Here is a 27,740-nt window from a genome sequence, read left to right on the forward strand (position 1 = left end):
AGTCCATCATCTTGGTTCTGGGGAATAGTTTCATTTCAGCATATGTAAACTTGGCCTCGTTTTAAATTGCTAGTAGCATTTTCTCGTGTAATTGTACCACAGTTTATTTGTGTAGGCCTCAGTTGTTAGAGATTCAATGTTTGAGGTACACATTTTCAGTTGCAAAGGTTACAGTAAAGGCCTTGTGCATATTTTTATGTGACTGTAGACCTTTGGAACCAAGGCAGATGTATGTTTTGTTTTCATATTAGCTGGCAGTTTACATACCTAAGAAGTTTTTAGCAGATTATATTCCCAATAGCAAAGTGTTAAGTGTCTGTCAACACCATCACAAATAGATTATGTATTTGTGTTTATTTTTGAAAGTGCTTATCATTTATTTTTAAGCAGTTCCTTTTCTGCCATAGCTTTTATATCTTGTTCTGTTTGATTATTAGACTTTCTTACAAATTTGTTAGACTCCTGCTCTTTGAAAAGTCCTGTAAGTATTTCTGTGCCCCTAAGTTGAAAATTCGATTTCAGGGCCTATGTTGTGATATTGTAGCTGAACCTCAGCTTGGGATACCAGCATTCCATACGAATGCCAGTTCAAGTCCCAGCTACTCCACCTCTGATTCAGCTCCTCTGAAATAAATATTTTTTAAAAATTAATTTTGTTAATGAAGCATAATTTGGATATATAAAAATATATTAGTAATTAGCATACTTCTGTCACTTTACCCAAATCAAGAAATAGAATATCAACACCTAGAAGCACTTTTACCAAATAGTGAACTTTTTAAACACTTTTTTTTTAAAATTAAATGAACTCAAGGAGGCCCAGCAAAAGATCATCTGCATTAATTAAATGGCTAGGTGGATTATGATGAACTAGAAAGTATGTGCCTGCTCTTAAGAGGAAGATGACTTTATTTCCCATGATGGTTTTCCTAAGGAAGTATGGAAAATCTGGTAGAAAAGAGACAAAGAGATTTTCTGTCTGTTGTTTCACTCCTGAGATGCCTGCAGCAGCTGGGCCAGGCTGAAGATGGGAGTCCTGGCTCCAATTCTAGGTCAGCACCCATAGGTGCAGGCATCGGGGAGTGAATCAATAAATGGGAGCTCTCATTATCTGTCTTCCTTTCTCTGCCTCTCAAATAAAATTTAAAGTTGACCATTCAGTGGGTTTTAGTATATCTGTATAGTATATATGTCTAGTGTGTCTGTTCTGCTGTTGTCACAGTTAATTATGAAACAATTTCATGAATCCAGAAATGAATCTGGATTCTTCCAGATTTCCTTTTTTTTCCCCAAACCACTCATTATCCTTAGGCAACTGCTAACCAGCTTTATATCTCAGTGGGTTTATCCATTCTAGATATTTCTTTCCTTTTCTTTTTCTCTCTCCCTCTCTCTCTTCTCATCTTTGGTCATGAGTTGTCACAGCAGATTGTTTTATGAAGTGTGCTTTGAAATAATTACTAATTTTTCTCTCTTTTTAATTTTTTTAATAGCTCCTTGTGGAAATTCTTATGAGGCCTACAATCTCTATCCGGGGACAGAAACTGAAAAGTATGTATAATTGTCAGGTGCCGGTCATCACGGGGCAATATACTGATGTGAAGACACCTCTCTGGCCTTGTTCTTCTCTTTCCAAGTCTTTATCAGTGAGGATGTGCCTCCTGTTCACTTATAGGTTATGCTGCCCTCACCTGGCCAAACAGCTCTCCTAGTTATTCTATAATGGAAGGAATTCTGGGTTCAAGCAAAAAAATTCATGAAAAATGGAATTAAAAATCAGTATCCATGTAGGATGGGTATGTGGTACAGTAATTAAATCTCACTTGTAATGTCCATATCCAATTCACTTGTGATGCCCATATCCAAGTGCTTGGTTTGGGTTCCAGCTACTCTGTTTCCTTCCCAACTTTAAGCAAACATATAGCTTGGACAGCTCAGTCCAGTTGTCCCTATCTATTTTTAAGAGAGCCAGGTTGACTTTCAGGCCCCTGGTTTTGCCTGGTTCAGCCTTAGCTCTTTCAGGATCTGGGGAGTATTCCAGTAGGTGGGAAATTTTTCCTTTTCTTTTTTTTTTCCCCTTTTATCCTAGATTCATTTATTTGAGTTAGAGAAGGTGAGAAAGAGAAGAGAGATCTTCATTCACTGGGTCACTCCCCACGATGGTCAGATTTGGGACATGCTGAAACCAGGAACCTCTGGATCTCTCTTGACAGTTGAAAGCTGCAAGCCATTAGCAGGGAGCTGGATAAGAAGTTGAGCAGCTGGGACTTGAACATATACCTATTTGGGAAACTGGCACTGTAGCTACACTGTAATGCCATATTTCTTTGCCTTTCAAATATTAATTTTACGATTTCTTTATATCATTTGAAAGGCAGAATTATAGAGAAAGGGTGGACCAGAGTAAGAAATGTTCCAGCCACTGGTTCACATTTTAGATGACCACAGTAGCCAGGACTGGGTTAGGCTGGAATCACGAGCTTCATCCAGGTCTCCCACATTGGTGGCAGGAGCTCAGGTACTTGGACCATCCTCCACTGCTTTCCCAGGCACATTAGCAGAGAGCTGTACTAAAAATGGGTGGATCAGCCAGTACTCTAGTCAGCATCCATATGGGATGCCATAACCCACTGCATCACAATGCTGGCCCCTGAAAGTAACTTTTTTTTAAAAGATCAAGTGGATGCAAACTAATTTGAAATCCATGCATACTTTTTCCTGATTTTCCTGCATTTTTAAAGCAGGGTTTTTAAGATTTATTTCCTTTTCATTGGAAAGACAGATTTACAGAGAGAAGGAAAGACAAAGAAAAATCCTCTGTCAGCTGATTCACTTGCCAAGTGGTTGCAGTGGCTGGAGCCAAACCGATCCGAAACCAGGAGCCTGGAGCTTCTTCTGGGTCTCCCATGTGGGTGTGGGTCCCAAGGTTTTGGCCCATTCTCTACTGCTTTCCTAGGCCACAAGCAGGGAGCTGGATGAAAAGTGGAGCAGCTGGGACACAAACTGATGCCTGTATGGGATCCTGCTGGCACTTGCAAGGCAAGGATTTAGCATCTAGGCTACCATACCCCTAACATACCAGATCCCTGATACACATTTTGTTTGTTTGTTTGTTATATGCATTTTTCTTGCACTTTTTGAAAGCCCTTTATGTGGATTTCAAAACTTTTTGTGCCAGAATAAACTTTACTTTCAGTTGCATTTTTGCATGAACTTTTTCCGTGTATCTTGTACAAACCTGGTGGTTTAAAGGAAAGAATATGAATATGATTGCACTGAAGGAATTGCTTATTCATATGTAAATAGCTAGCTGAAAGAGGAACAAGTAACCTTATGAGATTATTTTAAAGATGCATTAGTTCTGTTATTATTATAAAGTGATACTCTTTGTAAAACATTTACTAATTACCATAGATTGTATACATACTTTTTTTAATGATTTATTTTATTTTTATTGGAAAGTCAGATATACAGAGAGGAGGAGAGACAGAGAGAAAGATCTGTCTGTTGATTTACTCCCCAAGTGCCTGCAATGGCCAGTGCTCAGCCGATCTGAAACCAGGAGCCTGGAGCCTTTTCTGGGTCTCCCACGTAGCTGCAGGGTCCCTAGGCTTTGGGCTGTCCTCTACTACTTTCCCAGGCCACAAGCAGGGAGCTGGATGGGAAGTAGGGCTGCTGGGATTAGAACCAGCATTCATATTGGATCCCTGCACATGTGAGGCGAGGACTTTAGCTACTAGGCCTGGTAGTACATAGTTTTTAAGATGGGTCTGATATAGGTATTATTCTATTGTTACCTTTTTTGTTTTTAAGGAAAAAAAAAACGCATTGAAGCTCTGAAAAACAATTTTTCAGAGTGATTTTTCCAGAAAACTGTGTTTACACAATGCATTTTGTCTTGTGTTAAAACGTTCACAAGCCACACCATTCTTCAGCAGTTTAAGACAAAATGCTTAGGGAACAATATGGACGACCTGTCAAGGATGGGCTGTTTACTTTAAGCACCACTAAAATCCACTGGTTCAGATGGATGTGTGTTCAGTTACATTCACCGAATTGGCACTGCTCGTACAGCATTGACACAGTTGATCAAGGTGCCTAGCTTTAAAGGACTCGAACCAGCTGCATCGTGAAGCAGCTTGTCAGCTGGGCAGTAACACCCTTGACAGCATGTTCCTCTGTTGTCCATCACTGAATACACTGGTAGCAACTTTGAAAGGAAAATGGTTAAGCAGAAAAAGAAAAAAAAAAAAGCTGCAATCTCTTATTTTCTGTATTTAAAGTCATATTGTTATTCTTTATACATATTGTAGATTCTTTTTTAGGTATTCTGTATTTAATTTTTTTTAAAAGATTTATTTTTATTTTATTTTTATTGGAAAGGCAGATATACAGAGAGGAGAGACAGAGAGGAAGATCTTCTGTCCGATGATTCACTCCCCAAGTGAGCGCAACGGCCGATTCTATGCCTCTTCCAAAGCCAGGAGCCTCTTCCGGGTCTCCCACGTGGGTGCAGGTTCCCAAAGCTTTGGGCGGTCCTCTACTGCTTTCCCGGGCCACAGGCAGGGAGCTGGAAGGGAAGCGGGGCTGCCGGGATTAGAACTGGTGCCCATATGGGATCCCGGGCGTGCAAGGCGAGGACCTTAACCACTGCGCCACCGCGCCAGGCCCCTGTATTTAATTTTTAAAAATTAATGTACTTCGGGCCTAGCACGGTAGCCTAACAGCTTGAGTTCTCACCTTGCATACACTGCAATCCTGTATAGGCGCCGGTTCTAATCCCAGCTGCCCCACTTCCCATCCTATGCCCTGCTTGCAGCCTGGGAAACCAATTGAGGACAGCTCAAAGCCTAAGGACCCTGTACCCATGTGGGAGGCCTGGAGGAGGCTCCAACCTCCTGGCCTCAGATCTGTGCAGCTCTGGTTGTTGCAGCCGTTTGGGGAGTGAGTCAGCGGACAAAAGATTTTCCTTTCCTGTCTGTATATCTGACTTTCCAGTAAAAATTTTAAAAAATAATAAATATTAAAAAAAAAATAATGTACTGGGCCTGGCGTGGTAGCCTAGCAGCTAAAGTCCCTGCCTTGAACACACTGTGGCCCCATATGTTTGCCAGTTCTAATCGTTGCAGCACCACTTCCCATGCAGCTCCCTGCCTTTGGCCTGGGAAAGCAATCGAGAAGGCTCAAAGCCTTGGGACCCTGCATCCATGTGGGAGACCTGGAGGAACTCCTGGCTTTGGATAGGTGCACATCTAACCGTTGTGGCCATTTGGGGAATGAACCAGCGAATGAAAGATTTTCCTCTGTGTCTCTCCTTCTCTTCATAGATTTGATCTGCTTTTTCAATAAAAATGAATAAAATTTTCAAAATAATTAAGGTCAACTTATAGAGAAGCAGAGACACAGGTCTTTTGTCTTCTGGTTTACTCTCCAGGGGCTAAACTTATCCAAAGCCTGGAGCTTCCACTGGGTCTCCCGTGTGGGTAGCAGGGGCCAAGGGCTTGCACCCTCTGCTGCTTTTCTGGGACATAAATAGGGGGCTGGATGGGAAATGGAGCAGCCCGAATTTGAATCAGTGCCCATGTGGGATGCTTGTGCTGCAGGCAGAGGGTTAGCTGGCTTTTCCACCACACTGGCCGGTAAAGGTACTTGATGAATGAGTGAATCCCAGTTCCCTTTGAACATGGAAAGCAGAAATACAGGAACAAGGATGAATTGATCTGATAGTCCACCCTGCTTACAGTCAGTCGGAAGATAATGAAGGTTACTGGGCAGCTCCATGTGAGGTAACCCTTCTGGTCAGGCTGGCTCAGCTAAGCCACCAATCAGACTCTCAAAGGAGACCACGTGTTTTGAGTTTTTGACAGCATCGGAGTTAATGAAAAGCAGTGCCAGGCAAGACACTTTGTCCGTGGTTCAGACTTAGTTTTTTCATCTTGTGATTTAGATGTCATGAATCGGACACCAGAATGCTGCTCTACTGTCTCTGCTAATGGCTAGGAAGTTATTTGATGGGTCAAATGGTCAGAGCTGTTTGATCAGTGTAAACAACAGTGATGAAAAACAAGAGATCTAAACAGAACACACAGTTGAGAAGTCTGTAGTAAAGTAGTATTCCTGTTTGCTGCTGATAGAGCTTTCAATTAAAATTTATAACAAGTGCAGTTTGAGTAGTTCTGCTTTTGAAACTGTATCATGAGGAATCACTTCAACTCAGTCATTAAAGGACTACACAGATACATTGTTTGTAGTCTGTTTAAATAGCAGAAAACCCTCAACTCTGCCTGTATCCTAAACAAGGTACAAAAGAAACATGGCTTAGGTAGTGACGGGGTCACAACAGTAAGAAAGCATGACTGTGGAACCTAGTAAAGAAATGATTGCTGTGTCAAACCAAAAGGCAGTTTGGAGTTGGTTTGTAGGTTCGGATGGGTGCTAAGAAAATCTCTGGTAGTTGAGAATTAGGAGGAAATACACTAAAAGGAATATAATCATTTTGGAGGGAGTTATTACAGTTCTTAGCTGAAAGCACATAGTTTCCTGTGAGAAAAATAACCAGTTAACCCATTTGTACTTTCAGTAAGTGATGAAACGTCCAAGGACTGCTTGAGCATCCTGTATAATACCTGTGTCTGTGTAAGTACCTTGCCACCGGTGCTCCATTTATCTCCCTGCCGCGTTGGTGATGGTTGAGAAGGGAAGGTTTGGCTGGGATTGCATGTGTGGGAATTATATGTGCTACAGAACCAGTACTAACAGGTAGACACTATGCAAAATAATTTTTTTAACAACTGGCTTTCTTTAAAGGTTTATTTATTAGAAAGTCACAGTAACAGAGGGAGAGGAAGCAGGGAGAGAGATTGTTTGCCTGCTGATCCACTCCCTAAATGTCCACAAGAGCCAGAACTGGACTAAACGGCGGCTAGGAACCAGGACCTCCTGCTGAGGCTCTCACCTGGGGGACAGGAGTGCTAACCACTTGGATCTTCTTCCACTGCCTTCTAGGCACATCGGCAGAGAGTTGGGTCAAAAGAGAAGCAGCTAAGCTGGCACTCTGATGTGGGGTGTAGGCAGTCCTTGCACCACAACAGCAGCCGCTTGTAGTTGTTGAGAGCCGGGGCAGCTAGAGCAGGGATCGAGCTCCTTGAGCCCTCCTGTCTTGAGTGGTTAGAAGGGGTAAGCACTGGCAGAAAGGCTCTCACCTTGAGAATTTCTCTTTACACCTGTCTTTAGAAAACAAACAGAAGAAGTACTAGAAGCCCCACTGATAGGTCAAATAGGACAATCTATTGGATTGGTTACTAAGCCAGAAAGAATGGTGGATAGAGAAGCAATTTAGTAAAAAGAGAGCTTTACCAGTGCTGCCACCCTCACTCCCTTTTTTTAACTTTTTAATTTATTTGAGAGGGGGAGGAACCAAGGTATGTGTGTGTGCAGAGAGAGTCGGTCTTCGTCTTCTAGTTTACTCTGCATATGCTGCATCAGCTGGGACAAGACCAGACTGCAATTTGGAGTTGGAGTCAGTCTGGATCTGTTATGTGTGTGGCAGGAATTGGATCACTTGAGTTGGTTGTCACTCAAAGTCTGTGTGAAAAGGAAGCTGGAATCAGGAATGGAGCTGGGTGTGGAACCTATACTCTCCGGTATACTTGCCCCACTTTTGTTTTTGATAATAAAATAAAATGAGGGAAGCACAGTGGTGTACCAGACTAAGCATCTACCTGTTATGTCGGCATCCTACGTGATGGCCTATTTGTGTCCTGGCTGCTGCACATCTGATCCAGCTTCCTGCTAATGAGCCTGGGAAAGCAGCAGAGAATGGCTCAAGTTGTGCGGCCCTGTGGGTGACCCAGGAGAAGCTCCTGGCTTCCAGCTTTGAACTGGCCCAGCTCTGGCTGTTGAAACCATTTGGGGAGGGAACCAATGGATGGAGGATCTCTCTCTCTCATAAAATAAATCAGAAAAAAAGAATGTGTGTATATGCTGTATGACTGAAAGGGAAATGTTATTCGCCTTAGCAATTATAAAGAGCCTCTGGAAGGATACACTAAAAAGTGGTAAAATTAGCTAGAACAAAGCACATTGTTGACAGAAAAAAAATAGCAGATATGATTAACAGTTTTCCCAACAGTATATCCCATAATGTGGCATAGCATATCAGATTTATCTGTTCCGTCCTGGCAGACATGTGAACTGCTCCTGTGTTTTCAGTGGTGGCAGCAGATGAGATGGTGAAGGTATTCTCAAAGGGAAGGGAAAGTGGTGGAAGTAGGAAAAGGCCCTGCACCGGGTGTTAATAGCAAGGCATTCACCTGATTCCAGCGTGAGGCAGTCACCTTGTCCTTGTTGGAAGAACCTTTTACTGTCAAGTTGAGGTTCATGATTGAATAATGAAGGAGGTTTGAAGCCTTTTGATTACTCCAAGAATGTCACTTTGCCCATAAGATAGGGACTAAATCAGACTTACTGGATAAAGTTTGCATGCAATCTCTGACTGAATCCTCTAGAAGATTTTGGAGACCATTTTACAGATGGAGAAATGCAGATCCAAAGTTGAGAAGTGTCTGGGTTAGGATCCTGTGACTAAAGTTAGAATTTGAATCTGACCCTTAATCTCCATGTTTGAAACACTATTAATTTTTCTCTTAAAAATTATTTGATATGTTTGGAAGAAAGAACTCCCATGTATTGGTTCACTCTGCAGTGAGTCACAGTAACAAGGCTGGACCAGGTCTGAGCTAGGAGCTCTGGCCATGTCTTCCATGTGAGCAGGAGGGACCCAGCTACCTGAGCCATCAGCTGCTCACTTCCACAGTACATTTGGTCAGGCATCTGGAGTTGAAACAGAGTCAGGCTTCCAGTCCAGGCACTTGTACAGATTGTAGGCGTCCTGAGTGGGCTTAAATGCTACATCGGATGCTCCCAGCCCAGTTACTGTTGAATTCAACTTTGAGAACAGCGTTTCAAACCCACTGCGTGGAATACTTTGCTCTTCTATTGTATTTTGTGATTCCAACCTCTTCTGTCTTTCCCCTTCTTGTTACAGACAGAAGGAGTTACAAAACGTCTGGCAGAGAAGAATGACTTTGTGATCTTCCTGTTTACACTGATGACAAGTAAGAAGACATTCTTACAAACAGCAACACTCATTGAAGATATTCTGGGTGTTAAAAAGGTGAGCTGTGTCCTCCAGTTATATTCTAGACCACTGAATTCTCAACATGTGAATATATTAATTGAAATCAAGCTAATAATAGAACACAAAACAGTAGATTGACTTAATTTTATGTGGTGGTTAATGTCACTTTGCTGAAATCAAACTGCCCATCACTAATTATCATGGTGTAAGTCTTGTTAGCATAGGTGTATGCTGTGTGGTGAAGCCTTCCTTAGAATATGCTCCCTTGGTGATTATATTTGGCTTTCACTTAGTAAGCCCACATATTTTTCTTATTAGTATTTAGTAATGGAGTTGATTAATTCATTGTTCAGAAACACAGAGGTGATCGCTGCGATCCTACCACTTGGCCATCACATAGACATTCACGTGGTTAGTCACTTTTTAAAAACTGCGCTCAAATTAAAAACAGTGCATTTAAAAATTTCTAACCAAGAACTCACCCCACAAATTTTCATTTATAGATTTTTGCTGGAAACGTGCTGTTAGAACTCTGGTGTGATACCTGTCAGGATAGGGCGTTTGTCTCTCTAGTCCCTGTCTGTCCTAAGTCTCCATTTCTTCCTCTTAAGGAAGTCACGTCCTACATGTTGCTGTTGAGGGAGAGAGGGTGCTCGTGTGCATTGTGGGGGCCATCTTTCATTTCTGTTTTTCTGATGTACTTCCTCCAGGCCCTGCTTGTTACCACCCAGGCTGAAGTACAAGTGGCCATTGTCCCCAGGAATACATTGGAGATTTGTGTAGGCCCCAGGCAAACTCGTTGTGTCCTTTCATAAAAGGCTTTGTTATTTTTCCAGTAATTGTCTGCTGCAGCCAGGGTGGGAAAGGGAACCTCTAAGACAGAAACAGCTTCCTAAAGCCTCAGCACAGGAGGCCAGCATTGCTCCTTCATAAATATCCTCATCTGTCCCATTGTGTCCTCATTCCTTCTCATTCCTTTCTGTGTGGCCAGAAATAGTGATAGATTCTGTTAAATACTAGGAGTACCTTGGTGCAGCGTGAATGGAAGTGGACATCAAACAGAAAGTAGAACCCCAAATCATCAACTGGGAAAACATGTCCAGTTCATACCAAAAACAAAAGATTGGTGCTAATAATTTGTCAAGCATTTTTACAAAGCAGCGAGGGGAAAAAAACAGCCTAGTCAAAAAATACATGATGAAAAAAAAAGACAATGATATGGACAAGCATGTCACAGGAAAAAAAAATCATCCATAAATATAGAAGATGCTTAGTTTTATTGATAATCCTGAAGAAGCAAGTCAGTGATAAAAAGATAGAACTTGGTGACAATATCAGTGGAACCACTTGTATCCTGCTAATAATCTTCAGAATATGTAATTTTTAAAAACCAAATTTTATTGGAAAGTCAGATATACAGAGAGGAAGAGAGACAAGAAAGTTTTCCTTCCATTCATTCACTCCCCAAGTGGTGGCAGTGGCTGGAGCTGCCCCGATCTGGAGCCAGGAGCATCTTTCGTGTCTACCATGCGAGTGCAGGGTTCCAAGGCTTTGGGCCGTCCTTGACTGCTTTCCCAGGGCATACGTAGGGGAGCAGGGCCTGCTGGGTTTAGAACTGGTGCCCATATGGGATTCCGGCGCGTTCAAGGCAAGGACTTTAGCTGCTAGGCTACCATGCCAGGCCCAAGAATATGTAATTTTTTAAAGATTTGTTATTTTATTTATTTGAAAGGCGGAGTTACAGAGAGAGATAGAGATATTTCTTTCTCTTGATTCACTCCTCGGATGGCTGTAAAAGTTGGTGGTGGGTCAGCCTAAAACCAGGAGCCAAAAGCTTCATTCATGGTGCGTGAACTCAGACACTTGGATTATCTTACTGCTTTCCCAAGCTCATCAGCAGGGAGCCGAATAAGAAGTGGAGCAGCTGGGATTCAAATTGGCACTCTAGTGGGACTCCAGTGTCGGGTGTGGTAACTTTACCTTTGCCATGACCCAGGGTTTCTTGTTTGTTTAAAATTTATTTTAAAGGTAGAGTTAGAGAAGGTGAGACGAGAGATCTTCAATCCACTTAGTCCACTCCCCAAATGGGTGCAGTGGCAGAGCTGGGCAGATTTGAAACCAGGAGCCAGGAACTTTGTTGTGGTCTCCCACAAGTGTGCAGGGGTCCAAGGACTTGCTTTCCTAGGCCATTAGCAGGGAATTAAAAGTAGAGTAACTGGAACTCAAACCAGCACCCACCTGGGAGCTGATGATACAGGTGGAAGATTAGCCTGATACACTGCTGCACCAGCCCCTTGTTTTATATTTGACTATGCAGATACTCTGGATCCCAGCACCTAGGAAAGCTCTACCCTTATGGCAAAGATTGATGCAAATGAGTCATCTGCAGCCTGTGCAAGTGCACGCTTCTGGGAAAGCTTAGTCCAGTAATGGTAATTGTTGGAGATGAAACCCAGCAGGAAGCTGGATTGAAGAGGAGAGAGCTGGGAGCAGAACCATTACTCACATGGGCTTCAGATTAACCTGCTGACCACAGTGCCAGCCCCTGAAACTTTTAAATGGAATAATAGTACTAAACAATTTACCAAGGTGTTTACTTCTGAGAGAGAGGCAGAGATAAACGATAGGGAAGACACATACAATTCTTCATTTTTCATTCATGTGTCAAAGCATGTTGTTTGCATGAAATACCAAGTGAAAGCTGAAACATAACAAAAACAAGTGGAGTTCAAACGCCTGATTAGGAACCCATACACTGAGTGAGTTAGGAGCTAAAGGAACTGGTGGACTCGGGAGTCAGCTGGCAGTGATAGTGATAAGTAACATTTGTTGTGTACTGCGGCAAGGAAGAGACAGCCCCAGTTACCCGCCACTGCCCCCCGCCCCCCGCAGACCCCTTTTCTGCATTGTCAGCAGTAGAGGGAGGAGTGGGATTCCTGAGGACCTCTTGGCATCATGAGTGCTTTGTACATGTACTGGTAACCTCTTCACTAGATCTGTGCTTCAAGACCAGAGAAGGGAAGACAGAATCCTCCCCCAAACTAGCATTGGATTGTTGCGGAAGTTATTGCAGGAATGGGTTATTGCAAGTTCATGCAGTGATTAAGAGATGGGCCAGTGGGGGCCAGGCATGATAGCCTACTGGCTAAAGTTCTCACCTGGCATATGCTGGGATCCCATCTGGGTGCTGGTTCTAATCCTACCAGCCCCGCTTCCCATCCAGTTCCCTGTTTGTGGCCTAGGAAAGCAGTCATGGATGGCCCAAGACCATGGGCTCCTGCATCCGCATGGGAGACCTGGATGAAGCTTCTGATTCCTGGCTTCGGATCAGCTAAGCTCCGGCCATTGTGGCTGCTTGGGGAGTGAATCAGAGAATGGAAGATCTTTCTCTCTCTCCTCCTTCTGCTTATCTGAATTTGCAATAAAATGAATAAATCTTAAAAAAGAGAGAGATGGTCCTGTGGAAGCTAAACTTGTGGGATAAAGGACAATAGGTATTCTCTAAAGAACATAGGATGGCTCAAAACAAAAGTTTTATGTAGTATACAGCATGTTTTTAAATGTTAAGGAAGAAAATGTAACCAAATTAAAAAAACTTTTATAAAATTCAATTCTTTTTCCTGTTTAAAAGCTAAAAATAGAAGGAAAATTCCTTAACTTGAGTGTATGTTAAAACTTACTAAACATTAAAGTTGATTTTGAATCTTTGGAAACCGTTAGTCAAGTAAAGGATGCCTGCTTCTACTTAAATTGGAAAAACGATGCCCTGTGCAGGTACAAAGCACCTGAAGGAGTACTCATGACAGCAATGCTTATTATTTATTATAAATGTTTATTATTACATATTTAATAATGAAAGGTTGTAGTTCACATAAATTGTGCAGGAAAATGGTGAAAATAATTGAACCATTTACTTGTATTGGTGTAGATAAATCTCATTGTTGAATAAACATTAAGGTAAGGTATAATTCAGAGTATTCCCTGGATTTTATATTTCTGAGTATAAAAGATTGCATAAAAATAATAAACAGGAACTTCAAAATAATGGTGGTGTCTGGGGAAGGCAGTGCAGTTGCATGGGGCTATAAAGATGTTTCCAATGATATTGGAATTTTTTTGTTTTTTTTTTAAGATTTATTTTTATTGAAAGGCAGATATACACAGAGGAGGAGAGACAGAGAGGAAGATCTTCCGTCTGTTGGTTCACTCCCCAACTGACTGCAACAGCTGGAGCTGAGCCAATCCGAAGCCAGGAGCTCTTCCGGGTCTCCTATGCAGGTGAAGGGTCCCAAGGCTTTGGGCCATCCTCATCTGCTTTCCCAGGCCACAGCAGGGAGCTGGATGGGAAGCGGAGCCGCCGGGATGAGAACCAGTGACAATATGGGATCCTGGGCGTGCAAGGCGAGGATTTTAACCACTACGGTATCACGCCAGGCCCTCAAGATTTATTTTATGTATTTGAAAGCCCAAGTTACAGAGAGAAAAGGAAGAGGATACCGTAAGAGAGGATTTCCATCTGCTGGATTGTGTCTCCAAGTGGCTACAGTATATGGGGCTAGGCCAAACTGGAGCCTGAACAATCATCTGGGTCTCCCAGGCACATTAATAGAGAGTTGAATTGGAAGGGAATAGGTGCTATTCAAACCAACACCCATAAGGGATTCTGACCTTGAAGGTGGTGGTTTTAACCCACTATGCTACAGTCCAACCCCAGAATATTTTATTTCTTAGAAAGGAAGTGTCTAGGGCCCAGAGCAATAGCCTAATGGCTAACTCCTCACTTTGTGTGTGCCGGGATCCCATATGGGCTCTGGTTCATGTCCTGGCTGTTACACTTCTCATCCAGCTCCCTGCTTATGACCTGGGAAAGCAGCAGAGAATGCCCCAAAGCCTTGGCACCCTGCACCCGTGTGGGAGACCCAGAGGAGGTTCCTGGGTCCTGGCTTTGTTGTGGCCATTTGGGGTGTGAGCCAGTGAGTGGAATATCTGTCTCTCTTTCTCTTTGTATATCTGCCTTTCTAAAAAAGATAAGATCAATAAATCTTTGTAAAAAATATAGCAAGAGTAATAATATGATTTATAGGCATTTGTTGGTTTTTTTTCTTTATGCACGATGTGTCAATGCTGTTCAAAGGATAAATTTAATTATGAGACTAACCCTGTGAGGTAGGATAGTCCTGTTTTACAAATAAGTGAAGACTGAAGCAGTGCCTTAACTTACCTCTGATTTGAACGCACGTGACCTGGTCACTAGGCCCTTTTTGGAGCCCAGCGCAGAGTAAGGGCACATGGAATCTCGAGTGACTTGAGATGGGAATTGTTTCATTTGTGTCTCCTTAGGAGATGATTCGACTAGATGAAGTCCCCAATCTGAGCTCCTTAGTGTCCAATTTCGATCAGCAGCAGCTTGCTAATTTCTGCCGGATTCTGGCTGTCACCATTTCGGAGATGGACACAGGGAACGATGACAAGCACACGCTTCTCGCCAAAAATGCTCAGCAAAAGAAGAGCTTGAGCTTGGGGCCTTCTGCAGCTGAAATCAACCAAGGTGAATATTCTGAGTTCTCAGAATTGTGAAGCTGTGGTCTGAGATTCCTTCCGCGTCATTTAGCTTTCAGTGTCTCTAGGGCTTCCTAGGACTCCGTTGATGAGGGTAAACTTTGTGCTTGCTCATTTTGTGGCCGTTCTGTTCACAACACTGTGGAACACTGGCACATGTAGGATGTTGGACAAATGACTAGTTTTTCTTTAAGGATTGTTTATGGAGAAAGCAGAGCAACAGAGTGAAAGGGAGAGAAAGAGAGGTGGTCACAAGATCTAGGTCTGGGCCAGGCCAGAGTCAGAAGCTAGGAATAATCCTGGTCTGCCATGTAGGTCAGGTACTGGGGCCATCTTCTACTGTTTTTCCGGGCACTTTGGCAGGGAGCTGGGTAGGAAGTGTAACAGCCAGAACTGGAGCTGACACTATGATGTGGGATGCATGTGGTATAAGCAAGCAGTGGCTAATCCACTGTGCCACAACATTGACCCCAGCGAAAAACAATTTTGGTTTTAGTAAACTATGGTTGTAAGCTAGTTTTCTTTCCCAGCATTAATGATTTATGCTATATTCTTAGAGCTTAAATTATGCTAAATATGATAGAGCCTTTTTTGAGAATCTCAGAACTATCACTTAATTGTTCCTTTTGTTGATTCAGATGAGAACAAATGGTTCCTTTAGGAGTTAAAAAAATCATTCAGCATTTTAGTCAGAGATGGAGATGAAGCGATGAGTTTACAGCACATGAAGCATGAAAACAACAGGATTGATGGGAGCGTGTGGAACGTAGGTCGTGTCAGCGAGCAAGAGCTCTGCTTTTGCACAGATTCTCAGAAGTCATGGGGATTGTACTTGTCAACTAGTGGCATATTAAAAAGTGTGAGCAGTGAGACTAAAGCTGTGAGAATTGTAGACTATGGCGCAAGGGTCACATTTCCCAGGTTTGTATGAAAAAAGTTCCTGGGTGTGACCTGGACAGGATAGAACCTGTGATTTTCATTGACTTTTTAAGAAACTCAGAAATGTCTGCATGGAAAGTCAGAGCTTAAAAGCCTGGCTGCTGGGTGGGTCATGTCTGAGGAGTGTCCGGTGTACAGGAGAAGGGAGGACTGGGTCTTCTGAACTGTCCTGGGAGAAACAGTTGAAACAAATGCAGCTATTTATGTTGCAAAAAAGAGGCCTAGCCCACAAATTCAACTATGTGAAAAGGTTCTTACAGAATCTTAAGTCCTTTATTTTTAGAAAAAAGTAATACATACTCAAGATTTTTAAAAAAGATTGTGCTGGTGTGGCACCGCAAGTAAAGCTTCCCTGTGCAGTGTCATCATCTCATGTTGTGCATGTTCAAGTTCTGGCTGCTCTGCTTCCGGTCCAGCTCTGCTGATGTGACTGTGAGAACAGCGGAAGATGACCTGAGTTGAGCTGCCACATATGTGGGAGACCAGGATGGGATTCCTGGCCCAGGCTTTTGCAGCCATCTGGGAATTAAGCCAGAGTGTGAAAACTTTCTGTTGCTGTATCTTTCACACAGGATAAGTAGGGGGGAAAAAAAGCAATTCAAATAATACAGAATGAACAGCAGGTAAATAGTAGAAATCTGTGTTCTCTTCAGTAACCTGTAACCAGTATCTCTGTCATAGAGTGGAGGAGGGAGTTCCTGTTTGTAAAGGTGGCAATGTGAAATGTACACTGTTCTGGGAGCTTTTTCTTTCACTTTATCTTGCAAAGCACTTTATTCCCGTGCAGTTAGAATCACATGATTTTTTTTTTAAGATTTATTTATTTATTTGATTGGAAAGTCAGATATATAGAGAGGAGGAGAGACAGAGAGGAAGATCTTCTGTCTAGTAATTCACTCCCCAAGTGGGCTGTGGAGCAATGGCTGGAGCTGAACCAGTCCGAAGTCGGGAACCTGGAGTTTCTTCCGGGTCTCCCACATGGGTGCAGGGACCCAAAGCTTTGGGCCATCCTCGACTGCTTTCCCAGGCCACAAGCAGAGAGCTGGATTGGCACTGGGGCCACTGGAATGAGAACCAGCACCCATATGGGATCCCTGCGTGTTCAAGGTGAGGAGTTTAGCTGCTAGGCCTTTGTTCTGGGCCCATAAGTAAATCTTTAAAATGAACAATTCTGTGACTGCATGCAGTGCTGTGCAGCCACCCCCTCTTATGTGCTCTACAATATGAACATCACTGTCGGGAAGCCTGGTGCTTACCAGCCAGTTACCCCCGTTACTCCTCCCTGACATCCAGCAGGCAACTTTCTGTCTCTGAATTTCCCCACTGTATGAATGGGATCTTGTGACTGTTTAAGTTCTTTTGAAAGAGTGACAGAGACATAGATCTTACATCTGCAGTTTGGCTGCCCAGATGCCTTGAAGCAGTCAGGGGTGAGCCAGAGCAAAATTGGAACTCCATCTGCCTCTCCTACAGGTGGCAGGCAACTAAGTACTCATTCTCTTCCTTCCCAAGTACATTAACAGGAAGTTGAATTGGAAGCAACTGAGCTGCAGCTGAAATTGGCACTGTAGTTTGAGATGTAGTGATTCTAAATGGAGATTTAGCCGACTCTCTTGTAACACCTGCCTCAGTGCCTGGCTTTTGAGTCTGGTTTCTCATTGGCGTGATGTTTTTGAATTTGTTCATATTGTAGCATGTCAGTGCTCCTTTTTTTTGTACGACTGGATAGTACTGCGCTAGTGTATATACCACTGCTCTCTAGTCCTCATGTGGAGACACTTGAACTATTTTCATCTCTCAGCTTTGGGAGTAATGTTACAAATATGTGTGTACATTGATTTGATAATTCAACTCTTTTGGCTATAAACTTGGGAGTCAGAATTGCTGAGAGAGGGAGATTGCTGAGAGATGGAGAGCCCCAAGGTTGGACAGCACAGGGTTTTTATACACTAAAGGGCAATTCCACACAATTCCACAGTCATGATTGGTCAGTTTAACTGTTAACATTTAAAAAGAGCAAGTTGGCAGGCTTCAATTGATGGGTTTGAAGCAAGCAACTTTTGGTTTTTTAAAGATTTATTTATTTATTGGAAAGTCAGATATACAGAGAGGAGGAGAGACAGGAAGATCTTCGTCCGATGACAACTGCCGATGCTATGCCGATCAGAAGCCAGGAGCCAGGAACAACTTCTGGGTATCCCACATGGGTGCAGGGTCCCAAGCTTTGGGCCGTCCTCGACTGCTTTCCCAGGCCACAAGCAGGGAGCTGGATGGGAAGTGGAGGTGCCAGGATTAGAACCAGTGCCTATATGGGCTCCCGGGGCGTTCAAGGCGAGGACTTTAGCCACTAGGCCACTTCGCCAGGCCCTGAAGCAAGCAACTTTAAAAAAGTATGAACCACTGGGCTCTGGGTAGCGAGCAAGTCTTACCTAAAAAGCACACCAAGGGCCTCCTTCCTGAGGAGTGACCTGTCAGGTGTCACGTAGGCTGTCAGTCCTGGAGTTCACACGTGTACCTGCCCCCCCAACCCCCCTCCGCCCCAGCCAAGCAAGCCGGAAACCACAGAAGCAGAAAACACTGAGGTTTCTCAGTGCAAGATGATAGCCTAGTTGCTAGGCCACCTCGCTGAGCCCTACTCATTAATTTTTTAAAGATTTATTTATTTTTATTGCAAAGTCAGATTTACAGAGAGAAGGAGAGCGAGAAAGAACTTACTAATTTTTGATTGGCACATTCATGTGATTAGAAAAATGTTTACATTGAAAAAGACGTTGCCGGAGTCCAGCTCCAGCTGAGTTCGGAACTCGCGAAGGGTGCATGGATGAGGCGCAAAGAAAGAAAGAGACGGACCACTAGGTCTTCATCATCATAATGGACAATGCACAAAAGCTGTCCGCTTTATTTATACAAAATCAGTCAAACTCTGGCTCAGACTTTTTACATCATGGTCAAGTGGGTGTTTCTAAAGATAATTCTGCCATTTGTTTCACCTAAGGCTAGGGTGTTATCCACCTGGCGCCTGCACCTGGCTAGGAAAAAGTTCTCAATAGATGGTGCGTATCAATCAGTAACATTCCTGCCACAATTACTCTACAGCTTGGTCTTGAGACAGTCAAGGAAGGAAGGGCTTCACAGGAGGGACCTAAAAGATCACAGAAAGAGGGAAAGAATAGGTTCCACTACACCTGAAGACGGATCACCCTTAATTAGCATAGGATCAAAAGGGGAGTTAGCACCCTTGATTAGCATATTGTCAAGGATGCAGTGTTACAGCAATAACAGCTTTTTGGCTAAAAACGATACAGCAACATCAGCCTCTAAGCTCCCATTGATATTTAACAGTAACTCCACAGAGGCAGACAATGCCTAAATAGATTACAGAAATCTCAATGGGGTTGTCCGGTGTCCATGCAAAGGGAGGCGGAGCTGCATTCAGGTGTTGTAGAGACATCTGCTGGGCCTTGCCACACAGCGGGAAGTTCCTTGCAGCCTTGCCTGCAATAGAACTCTTCACACCTTCCTGTCTTCCACATCCATCACATGGACTCCAGCAAGATGTATATTGCGAAGTTCCCCTATTACTCTTATTTCCAGTGACTTAATTCTGTTAATTGAGTTGATCGGCGTTTGAACGGTTTTCATCTTTTGGCTGATTTCCCGTAGCTGTATCTGTGGCAACCACTGCTTTTTGTTATTTGCTGTATTGTTCTGGAGATATTTAATACATACAAGAAAATGTACAGATCTTAGCCTTATTTTAAGAAGGTTAAATGAGCTCTCCCTGCCTCCAAAGTTTATTTATTCTTCTATGTGGATCTGGATTTCCACTTACCTCATTATTATGAGTAAAATGGGATTGGTAAATATTTTTTTGTACCTGTAAAAATTGTTGCGTCCTGCTAGCTCAGGGAAATGAGAAACAATAGAGCCATGGCATGGAAGGGGTATCGGAGCCCTGCAGCTCAGGAGCAGCCAAAGGAAAGGTGTGGAGGGTTTGCAGATGGAACCTCATTCTTTAGTGTGGGGTTAAGGAAGCAGACACTGACAGTTTTGAAGAAAATGAGCTTAAAGCAGTACCATATAATCGTTTACATTTTTTTTCAAAATAAGTGGTTTTGTTCAAAGAAAATGTAAGCAGTTTTGACTTACTGTATTAAGGTGTATGTGATATCGTGCTTAGTGTCTGTGTTATTCCATTTATATGACTACAGCATTGTATTTAGTCAGTTATTGAGGGACGTTGAATTACCTCCCTCTTTTCTTTTTTCTTTTTTTTTTTTTTTTTATTGGAAAGGCGGATATACAGAGAGGAGAGACAGAGAGGAAGATCTTCCATCCGATGATTCACTCCCCAAGTGAGCGCAACTGGTCGATGCTATGCCAATCAGAAGCCAGGAGCCTCTTGCGGGTCTCCCACGCGGGTGCAGGGTCCCAAAGCTTTGGGCCGTCCTCAACTGCTTTCCCGGGCCACAAGCAGGGAGCTGGATGGGAAGAGGGGCTGCCGGGATTAGAACCGGGGCCCACATGGGATCCCGGGCATGCAAGGCAAGGACCTTAACCACTGCGCCACTGCGCCGGGCCCAACCTCCCTCTTTTCAACAGTCCAGAAGCCCTATCAGTGAATGTCCTTATGCAGGTATCTTTGAATATGAAAGGTTATTTCTTCAGGGAAATTTCCAAAAATGAAATTAAAAGCAAGTAATTTAGTACGTAAAACTTACTTCAGTTTATTTTTTTTCAATCAGTTTATAAAGAAAGAGCAGTTGTCTCAGAGAGACTCATTCTTGTCCTTGCAGATTGTTTGTTGAGGGCTTTAGACTAATTTTTGTTTGTCTCTGTTTTCAAAATCCTTCTCTTCTCTCCTTGGCAGCGGCCCTTCTCAGCATCCCTGGCTTCGTTGAACGACTTTGCAAACTGGCAACTCGAAAAGTGTCAGAGTCGACGGGCACAGCCAGCTTTCTTCAGGAGTTGGAGGAGTGGTACACATGGCTGGACAATGCTTTGGTGCTAGATGCCCTGATGCGAGTAGCCAATGAGGAGTCTGAGCATAATCAAGGTACCTGGGCTGGGATTGACCTCTGACCCTGGGGAGACTTTCCTGTGAGCAGCTGCAGCCATCCTGGGCTTCTTTTCCCAGAAGAATTGATTTGAGATTTTTCTCAATTTAAAATTTTCCTCGAGGCAGTCCTTGACCACTGCTGTTATTATGCCTTTGGATTGTGAGTTACCGAAACTTCCTGAATTTCCTCCAGGTGGACTTCTGTGTAGGGGAATGGGCTTTGATGCAGAAGCTGAGGCAGCAAGCAGAGCATTCTTAGGCACTCAGGGAAGTCTGTCTTGGAATCTTGTTTCTGTATATGCATTTAGCCTTCTCTCTTCCTGTGCCTGGTGTGTTTGTTAGGGTGAAGCAGCAGACTGGTTGGTAAGTACTTGGTTAGATTCCTCATCTCAAGGCCATCTTGAGTCCAGTGCTCACATCTGAAGTATTTGGCCAGCAGAATGAGGTCAGATTGTACAAACGCAGTAATTCTCATGTCCCAAAAGGAGTATGCTGTATTACCCCAAGGGCTAGGCCACCAGCTTTTCTTGCCCTTATAATTCCCAAGTTGAAGAGAGTAAGTTTTGGGTTGAGAATGATCAGAAGGGGACGGGCTTCTTCCTATACCCAGATCCATGCCACACCAACGGTGTGGTACTTTATTCCTGGATGTTTCAGGGTCTGGATACTAGGACTCCACTTTGCCATCTCCTGTGTTCTGCCCCAGGAGAGCAGAGGCTTCTACACAGCCCCTCAGGATGGCTCAGAGGTTTTCTCAAGAGGAGAGGCAATTGATAAGAGCAGAATGTGAGGAAAGTTTAACATAAAAACAATGCAAATTTTGGTGGCAAGCAAATAAAAGAAGGCCAGTATCTCTTAAGAACTAGATAAATGGTAGACCAGGTAGTTTACTGCTTAACCAGGAAAGAACCAATTAAAAGCTCCCCTAAAGTCAGCAAATCCCAGTGTCAAAACTACTCCTTCCCAAAGCCATTCTTGCTCTTTTTAATTGAATCAGACTTTGGAGCAATTTATGCCTCGGAACTTTGTCAGAAGAGTAGAGCCATTTCAACAGTTTGTTGCCCTGGGTGTAATAGCAGATAAGGCAGAAAGCCACTAGGAGCAGGGAAGAGAACCCCATTAAACCTTACTCCTGGGGTACTGAGGCCACCCAGGGCCACCCAAGGCCATGCTCTCAGAGGTGCCACATCATAGGCTTTCCTGAGTTCAGGCAGATCACTCATCTAAATAGATGAGCGAAGAGCAGCAAGCCCTGAGGAAGAGGAATTGGCATCCAGAGTGGCTACATTATATCACCTCAAATTTACAGGTTTTGTTTTTTGAAGAGATTATTTTTATTGGAAATCTAGGTTTACAGATAGAAGGAAAAACAGAAAGATCTTCATTCTGCCATTTCACTCCCCAAACAGCCACAATAGCCAGAACTGAGGCAAACTGAAACCAGGAACCAGAAGCTGCTTCTGGGTCTCCCATGCAAGTGCAGGTTCCCAAGGTTTTGGGCCATCCTCTACTACCTTCCCAGGCCACAATCAAGGAGCTGGATGGAAAGTGGAACAGCTGTGACAGAAACTAGTGCCTATATGGGATCCTGTTGCTTGCAGGGGGAGGATTAACCAATTAAGCCATCACGCCAACTCCAAATGTCCAATTTTTAACATCAATCATACATGCAAAGATTCACATGCAGACACAATATAACAAAATCATTGAAGAAAAGTAAACCTTGAAAGCTGCAGATGAGAAATGGCTCATTGTGCCTTAAGATGTCCTCTAAGTTGTTCAGCTGACTTCTCATCAAGAATAATGGCATGAGAAGGCCTGGGGCTAGCCAGGTAGTGTGGTATAGCTACTTAAGCCACCACCTGTTAGGCCAGCATTCCAGAATGCAGTTCAAGTCCTGGCTGATGTGTGTGCCTGGGAAGGAGCAGAAGAGAGCCCAGTTTCTTGGGCTCATGCTAACTGTGAGGGCCATGCTGTGGTGTAGTGGGTAGAGCTGCTGCTGTGGTACTGGCACCCCATGTGGGAGCTGCCTATGTCCCAGCAGCTCCCCTTCCCAGCTAATGGCCAGGACAAGCAGCAGAGACCCACACGAAGCTCCTGCTTCCTGACTCAGCCTGGGCTGGCCATAGGTTTTGCAGCCAGTGGGGAGTAAACCGGTGGATAGAAAATTATCTTTTTTCTCCTTTCCTTCCGCTCCTTCTTTGTCTTCTCCCTCTGTTATTCTTTCAGATAAATGAATAATTTCTTTTTTAAGTGCTCTACTAACATAGCCCTCAGCTAACATCACAGCTAATGGAAGAAGATAAAAACGTTCCCACCTGCTAAAGGAGTCAGAGAATGTGTCTGCTCAGACCACTTCTGTTACACATTGTATTGGAGGTTCTGGTAGGATAATTACGTAAGAAAAATGAAAGGTATCTAGATTAGAAAAGAAATAAAGCAATTTGTATACACAGATGACATGATTTTGTATGTGGAAAAAACAGAAGAATCCAGGAAGTGAATTCAGCAAAGTTTTAGGACACTAGATTAGTATAATAAAGAGTATTTCAGTATAGCAAAAGGTAACAAACCAAAAATCATAACACCAAAATCATAGCACCAAAAATAATAAAATGCTTAAGAATTATAAGGAAGTACAAAACTTAGCACTCTGAAAATCACAACCCATCCTTGGGAGGAGACACCTTCCCAACAGATGAACGGATGTGGTATGATGAGACGCTGTCGGATGTCACGTGTGCTGTGATGAGGCGCTGTCGGATGTCACGTGTGCTGTGATGAGGCGCTGTCGGATGTCACGTGTGCTGTGATGAGACGCTGTTGGATGTCACGTGTGCTGTGATGAGGCGCTGTCGGATGTCACGTGTGCTGTGATGAGACGCTGTCGGATGTCACGTGTGCTGTGATGAGGCGCTGTCGGATGTCACGTGTGCTGTGATGAGACGCTGTCGGATGTCACGTGTGCTGTGATGAGGCGCTGTCGGATGTCACGTGTGCTGTGATGAGGCGCTGTCGGATGTCACGTGTGCTGTGATGAGACGCTGTTGGATGTCACGTGTGCTGTGATGAGGCACTGTCGGATGTCACGTGTGCTGTGATGAGGCGCTGTCGGATGTCACGTGTGCTGTGATGAGACGCTGTTGGATGTCACGTGTGCTGTGATGAGGCACTGTCGGATGTCACGTGTGCTGTGATGAGACCATGTCGGATGTCGCGTGTGCTGTGATGAGGAGACATTGTCAGATGTCGCGTGTGCTGTGATGAGGAGACATTGTCAGATGTCGCGTGTGCTGTGATGAGACGCTGTCGGATGTCACGTGTGCTGTGATGAGGAGACGCTGTCGGATGTCGCGTGTGCTGTGATGAGGAGACATTGTCAGATGTCACGTGTGCTGTGATGAGACGCTGTCGGATGTCGCGTGTGCTGTGATGAGGAGACATTGTCAGATGTCACGTGTGCTGTGATGAGGAGACATTGTCAGATGTCACGTGTGCTGTGATGAGGAGACGCTGTCAGATGTCGCGTGTGCTGTGATGAGGAGACATTGTCAGATGTCACGTGTGCTGTGATGAGACGCTGTCGGATGTCACATGTGCTATGATGAGGAGACGCTGTCAGATGTCGCGTGTGCTGTGATGAGACGCTGTTGGATGTCGCGTGTGCTGTGATGAGGAGACATTGTCAGATGTCACGTGTGCTGTGATGAGACGCTGTCGGATGTCACATGTGCTGTGATGAGGAGACGCTGTCAGATGTCACGTGTGCTGTGATGAGATGTTGTCAGATGTCACGTGTGCTGTGATGAGACGCTGTCAGATGTCACATGTGCTGTGATGAGGAGACGCTGTCAGATGTCGCGTGTGCTGTGATGAGATGTTGTCAGATGTCACGTGTGCTGTGATGAGACGCTGTTGGATGTTGTGTGTCGTGTGTGCTGTGATGAGGAGACACTGTTGAGGTGGCAGTGCTCCTGCATGTTGACTTACAAGTGAGTCTGTCAGTCCATCACAGTCCCTACCCAAAGTCCCAGCAAGTTTCTTTGCAGAAATGAAGCCACTGATCCTAAAATTGATGTAGAGAAATAAATGCAAACAATCTAGAAAAGCCAAGAGTCTTGAAAAAGAAGACCTGTTAACAGAGTTTGTGCTTCCAGATTTGAAAGCTTGGAACAGCTGCGGTTGCCAAGAGACTTTGTTCCAGGCATAAGGATAGCCAAAGAGATCCCTGGAGTATGAAAGAGATTTTCAAAATAACATTCACATGTCTGGCCAGTTGATGCTCATAAAGGCACCAAGACCGTTTGGCACAGGAAAAATAGTCCTTTCACAAATAATGCTGGGCCATTGGATAACCACAAGCAAAAAGCAAAATTGGGTCTTCTACCTCACATTGTTATCTTTCAAGAAAGACATAGAACCAATCTTCATGTGGTTACATTTGGTTCTAATCATAGGTTATATCTTTAGCATAAACAACCAGATTAATAATAAATAAATTAGACTTCATGGAAGTTGAAACCACTGTACTTAAACAACAACAACAAAACCACTATCAAGAAAAAAAAAAAAAACACTCCCAGAATGGGAAAATGTCTTTGCAAAAAATGCCTAATATGGATATTCAAAATATATAGGAAACTCCCTAACTCAGAAATAGACAACTCATTTCAAAACGTGGATGGAAAATCTGATTAGAAATTTCTGCGTAAGATACAGCAGTGACCAGTACACATGTTGAAATTATGTTCAGCCTCATTAGCTGTCAGGTAAATGCAAATGAAAGCCCCAGTGAGGATCTGTTTCACACTGGGATGTTTTTCATGAAAGATGTGACATGTGTTGGCAAGGAGGTGGAGAAGTCAGACCCTCCATTATGTGCTATTGGTGGGCACATAAGAAGGTGTGACCACTTTTCAAAAAACAGTCTGGCACTTCCTCAAAAGATTAAGTGCACAACTTCCATGGCCCTGAAATTCTACTCCTAGGTAAAATGAGAAATGAAAACAAATTTGCACAAAAGCTTGTTCGTGGCTGTTCATTGTGGCATCTTCATAACAGCCAAAAATAGGGACACCTCAGATCTGTCAGCTAATGACTGGGTCACTGCATGAGTAGGGTACATTCATACAGTGGGGTTTGGCTCAGCAGTGTAATCTAAGAATGAGGTGCGTGCTACATGCTGGATAAACCCTGATAACGTGCCAAGTCAGAAAGGCTAGTCGCCAAACACCATGGGTTTAATGACCACCTAGAACTGAAAGGTTTGGTCAGAAATGGGACTTACTGCTAAATGCATACAGGATTTCTTTTGGAGATGATTAAAATGTTCTAAAATTGATTGTGGTGGCTGCACAACTCTGTACTTGATCTTAGCCTAAGGTCCAGAAGCGATGGCTACCCAGCTCTGAATATGCCAGAACCCACTGAATTGTGGTCAGCTGGGTAGATTGTAGGATATGTGAATTGTAGCTGTTGGAGTGGGGTGTGGCCAGACTCAGAGTAGTCACCACCTTCGTCATTGTTATGGCAGGGAGAAGCACAGGGAGCACAGGCCTCCTGAACCAGCTGGGTTCTCTTCTCATCCTCCAGTATAACTTTGTTGCTGAACTCTTGCCTTTGCTTTAAATATTATGTTTCTTTGAAAAACACGTACTCCAGGGAGTATGTGCGGTCTGGGCTATCTGGGCTGTGGGAATTGGTGATTTGAGGAGTCCGGGCTGCTTGTGTGTGTCTCTGCATGCACATTCGTTGTTGAGGTGGGCCTGGGTGCCACACACCGTCTGCCCCTCCACCCTGGCCCTGCCAGAGCCCCTTGAGCTAGGTGATGAGGATGCCAGTCAGACATGCAGCACAGGCAGATTCTCGCCCATGGTCCTTCTTTTTGTCCTCACATATTAACTGGACATGATTGAGTAATTACAGCTTTTCCCCCCAAGGTAGAAGAAAATACATGTGAGCAGGTAGCACTCTGTGCAAAAGTCTAAGTCTTAGTTGCCATTAAGGGCTTTCAGATTGAAAACAAGTAGCAAGCAAGCCTCTGCAGTTCCTTGTGTCTTCCAAGTTATCATGTTAGATGTGCGTGTTAGTCTAGTTCCTTGAATCTTTGCAGTATTAGCAGTCTGGTGTTGTTGCCACACTGCTGTTTGAAGCACAGTCGCCCAGCTGGAGAAGGGTGGCCAGCCCAGCACTCTGGCCTCAGCAGTGTCCTCCCCTGCCATGCTGCCTCTCTGACATGCTTCATTCAACAGCATCTCTTCTCCCGGGGTTGTGATTTTATACCACCCTTGGAGATAGCTGGTGAGTACTCCTATACCTACATGCTTTCAGCCCTTTCAGGGGCCTCCAGGGCAGCAGGCCCAGGAAGGAGCTTGGAAGGAGTTAGTTAATACTCATCTTTTCACCATCAAGGTGAGGAAACCAAAGGGAAGATCTTTCCTAAGGCCCCCGACCCTGTGGAAGTCCTCTGAGCAGTGCTCTTTAAGTCACAGGGACCCTGCCATGATGGGCCGCCTGAGAATCAGGTTTCTCTACTCAGTCCTACAGTAACCCTCACCACTGCCCAGAGTGGCCCGGGCCAGGGAGGAGGTGCTTGGGCCAGAGTCTGTCTGCAGTTGTAATTCCAGGGCCTACATACTGGTCCCTTGTTCCCCTCCTTCCACCGTGACCTAGATGACCTGCAGTTTTGTGTCAGCTGAGTAATAGAGTAAATGAGATGGATTCCCTAAACCTAAGGTATGATGCCTGACACATCCTGTCCCGTCAGTGTGGCTTGTCTGCTGACACTGGGAATAGTGAAATGGGGTAAGAAGATCTGCTAATTCATGTAGATAGTGCATTCATCTGGATCACTAGTGTTAGTTGTGATTCCTAATCTGCTTTAGGAAGTTGAATCTTAGAATTGCTTCTCGGCCTTTTGGCTAAGATCAAGTGTAGAAAGTTGAATCTTAGAAAACTAAATGGTTTTCCTTTGTAACAGAGGGGGAAATTTTTCAAAAGGATCCCTTTCAACTTCAGTGGTGCCCCCTAGTGGAGGCCACTCAG

General features: G+C 44.0%; 1 protein-coding gene, 1 long non-coding RNA gene and 1 pseudogene across 4 annotated transcripts in view; all 3 read left to right on the top strand.

Annotated features, from left to right (window-relative positions):
- LOC121157385 (transient receptor potential cation channel subfamily C member 4 associated protein) overlaps positions 1–27,740 on the top strand; it is a 66,585-nt gene that overhangs the window by 22,997 nt on the left and 15,848 nt on the right. For all 3 annotated transcript variants that reach the window (XM_040981591.1, XM_040981592.1, XM_040981593.1), the window contains 5 exons: positions 1,494–1,551; positions 6,581–6,636; positions 9,047–9,175; positions 14,480–14,687; positions 20,508–20,693. In XM_040981591.1, coding sequence (XP_040837525.1) covers positions 1,494–1,551; positions 6,581–6,636; positions 9,047–9,175; positions 14,480–14,687; positions 20,508–20,693 — 637 coding nt within the window. The remainder of the gene's footprint in view (positions 1–1,493; positions 1,552–6,580; positions 6,637–9,046; positions 9,176–14,479; positions 14,688–20,507; positions 20,694–27,740) is intronic.
- Positions 22,263–27,631, top strand: LOC121157386. The gene is made up of 2 exons (XR_005884017.1): positions 22,263–24,357; positions 24,552–27,631. It is a non-coding gene; the product is annotated as an uncharacterized LOC121157386 (long non-coding RNA).
- Positions 27,597–27,738, top strand: LOC121157514 (annotated as a pseudogene).

The sequence above is a fragment of the Ochotona curzoniae genome, unplaced genomic scaffold (assembly GCF_017591425.1).
Source record: "Ochotona curzoniae isolate NIBS_2020 unplaced genomic scaffold, NIBS_Ocur_1.0 contig_3520, whole genome shotgun sequence".
In the NCBI taxonomy this organism is placed as follows: domain Eukaryota; kingdom Metazoa; phylum Chordata; class Mammalia; order Lagomorpha; family Ochotonidae; genus Ochotona; species Ochotona curzoniae.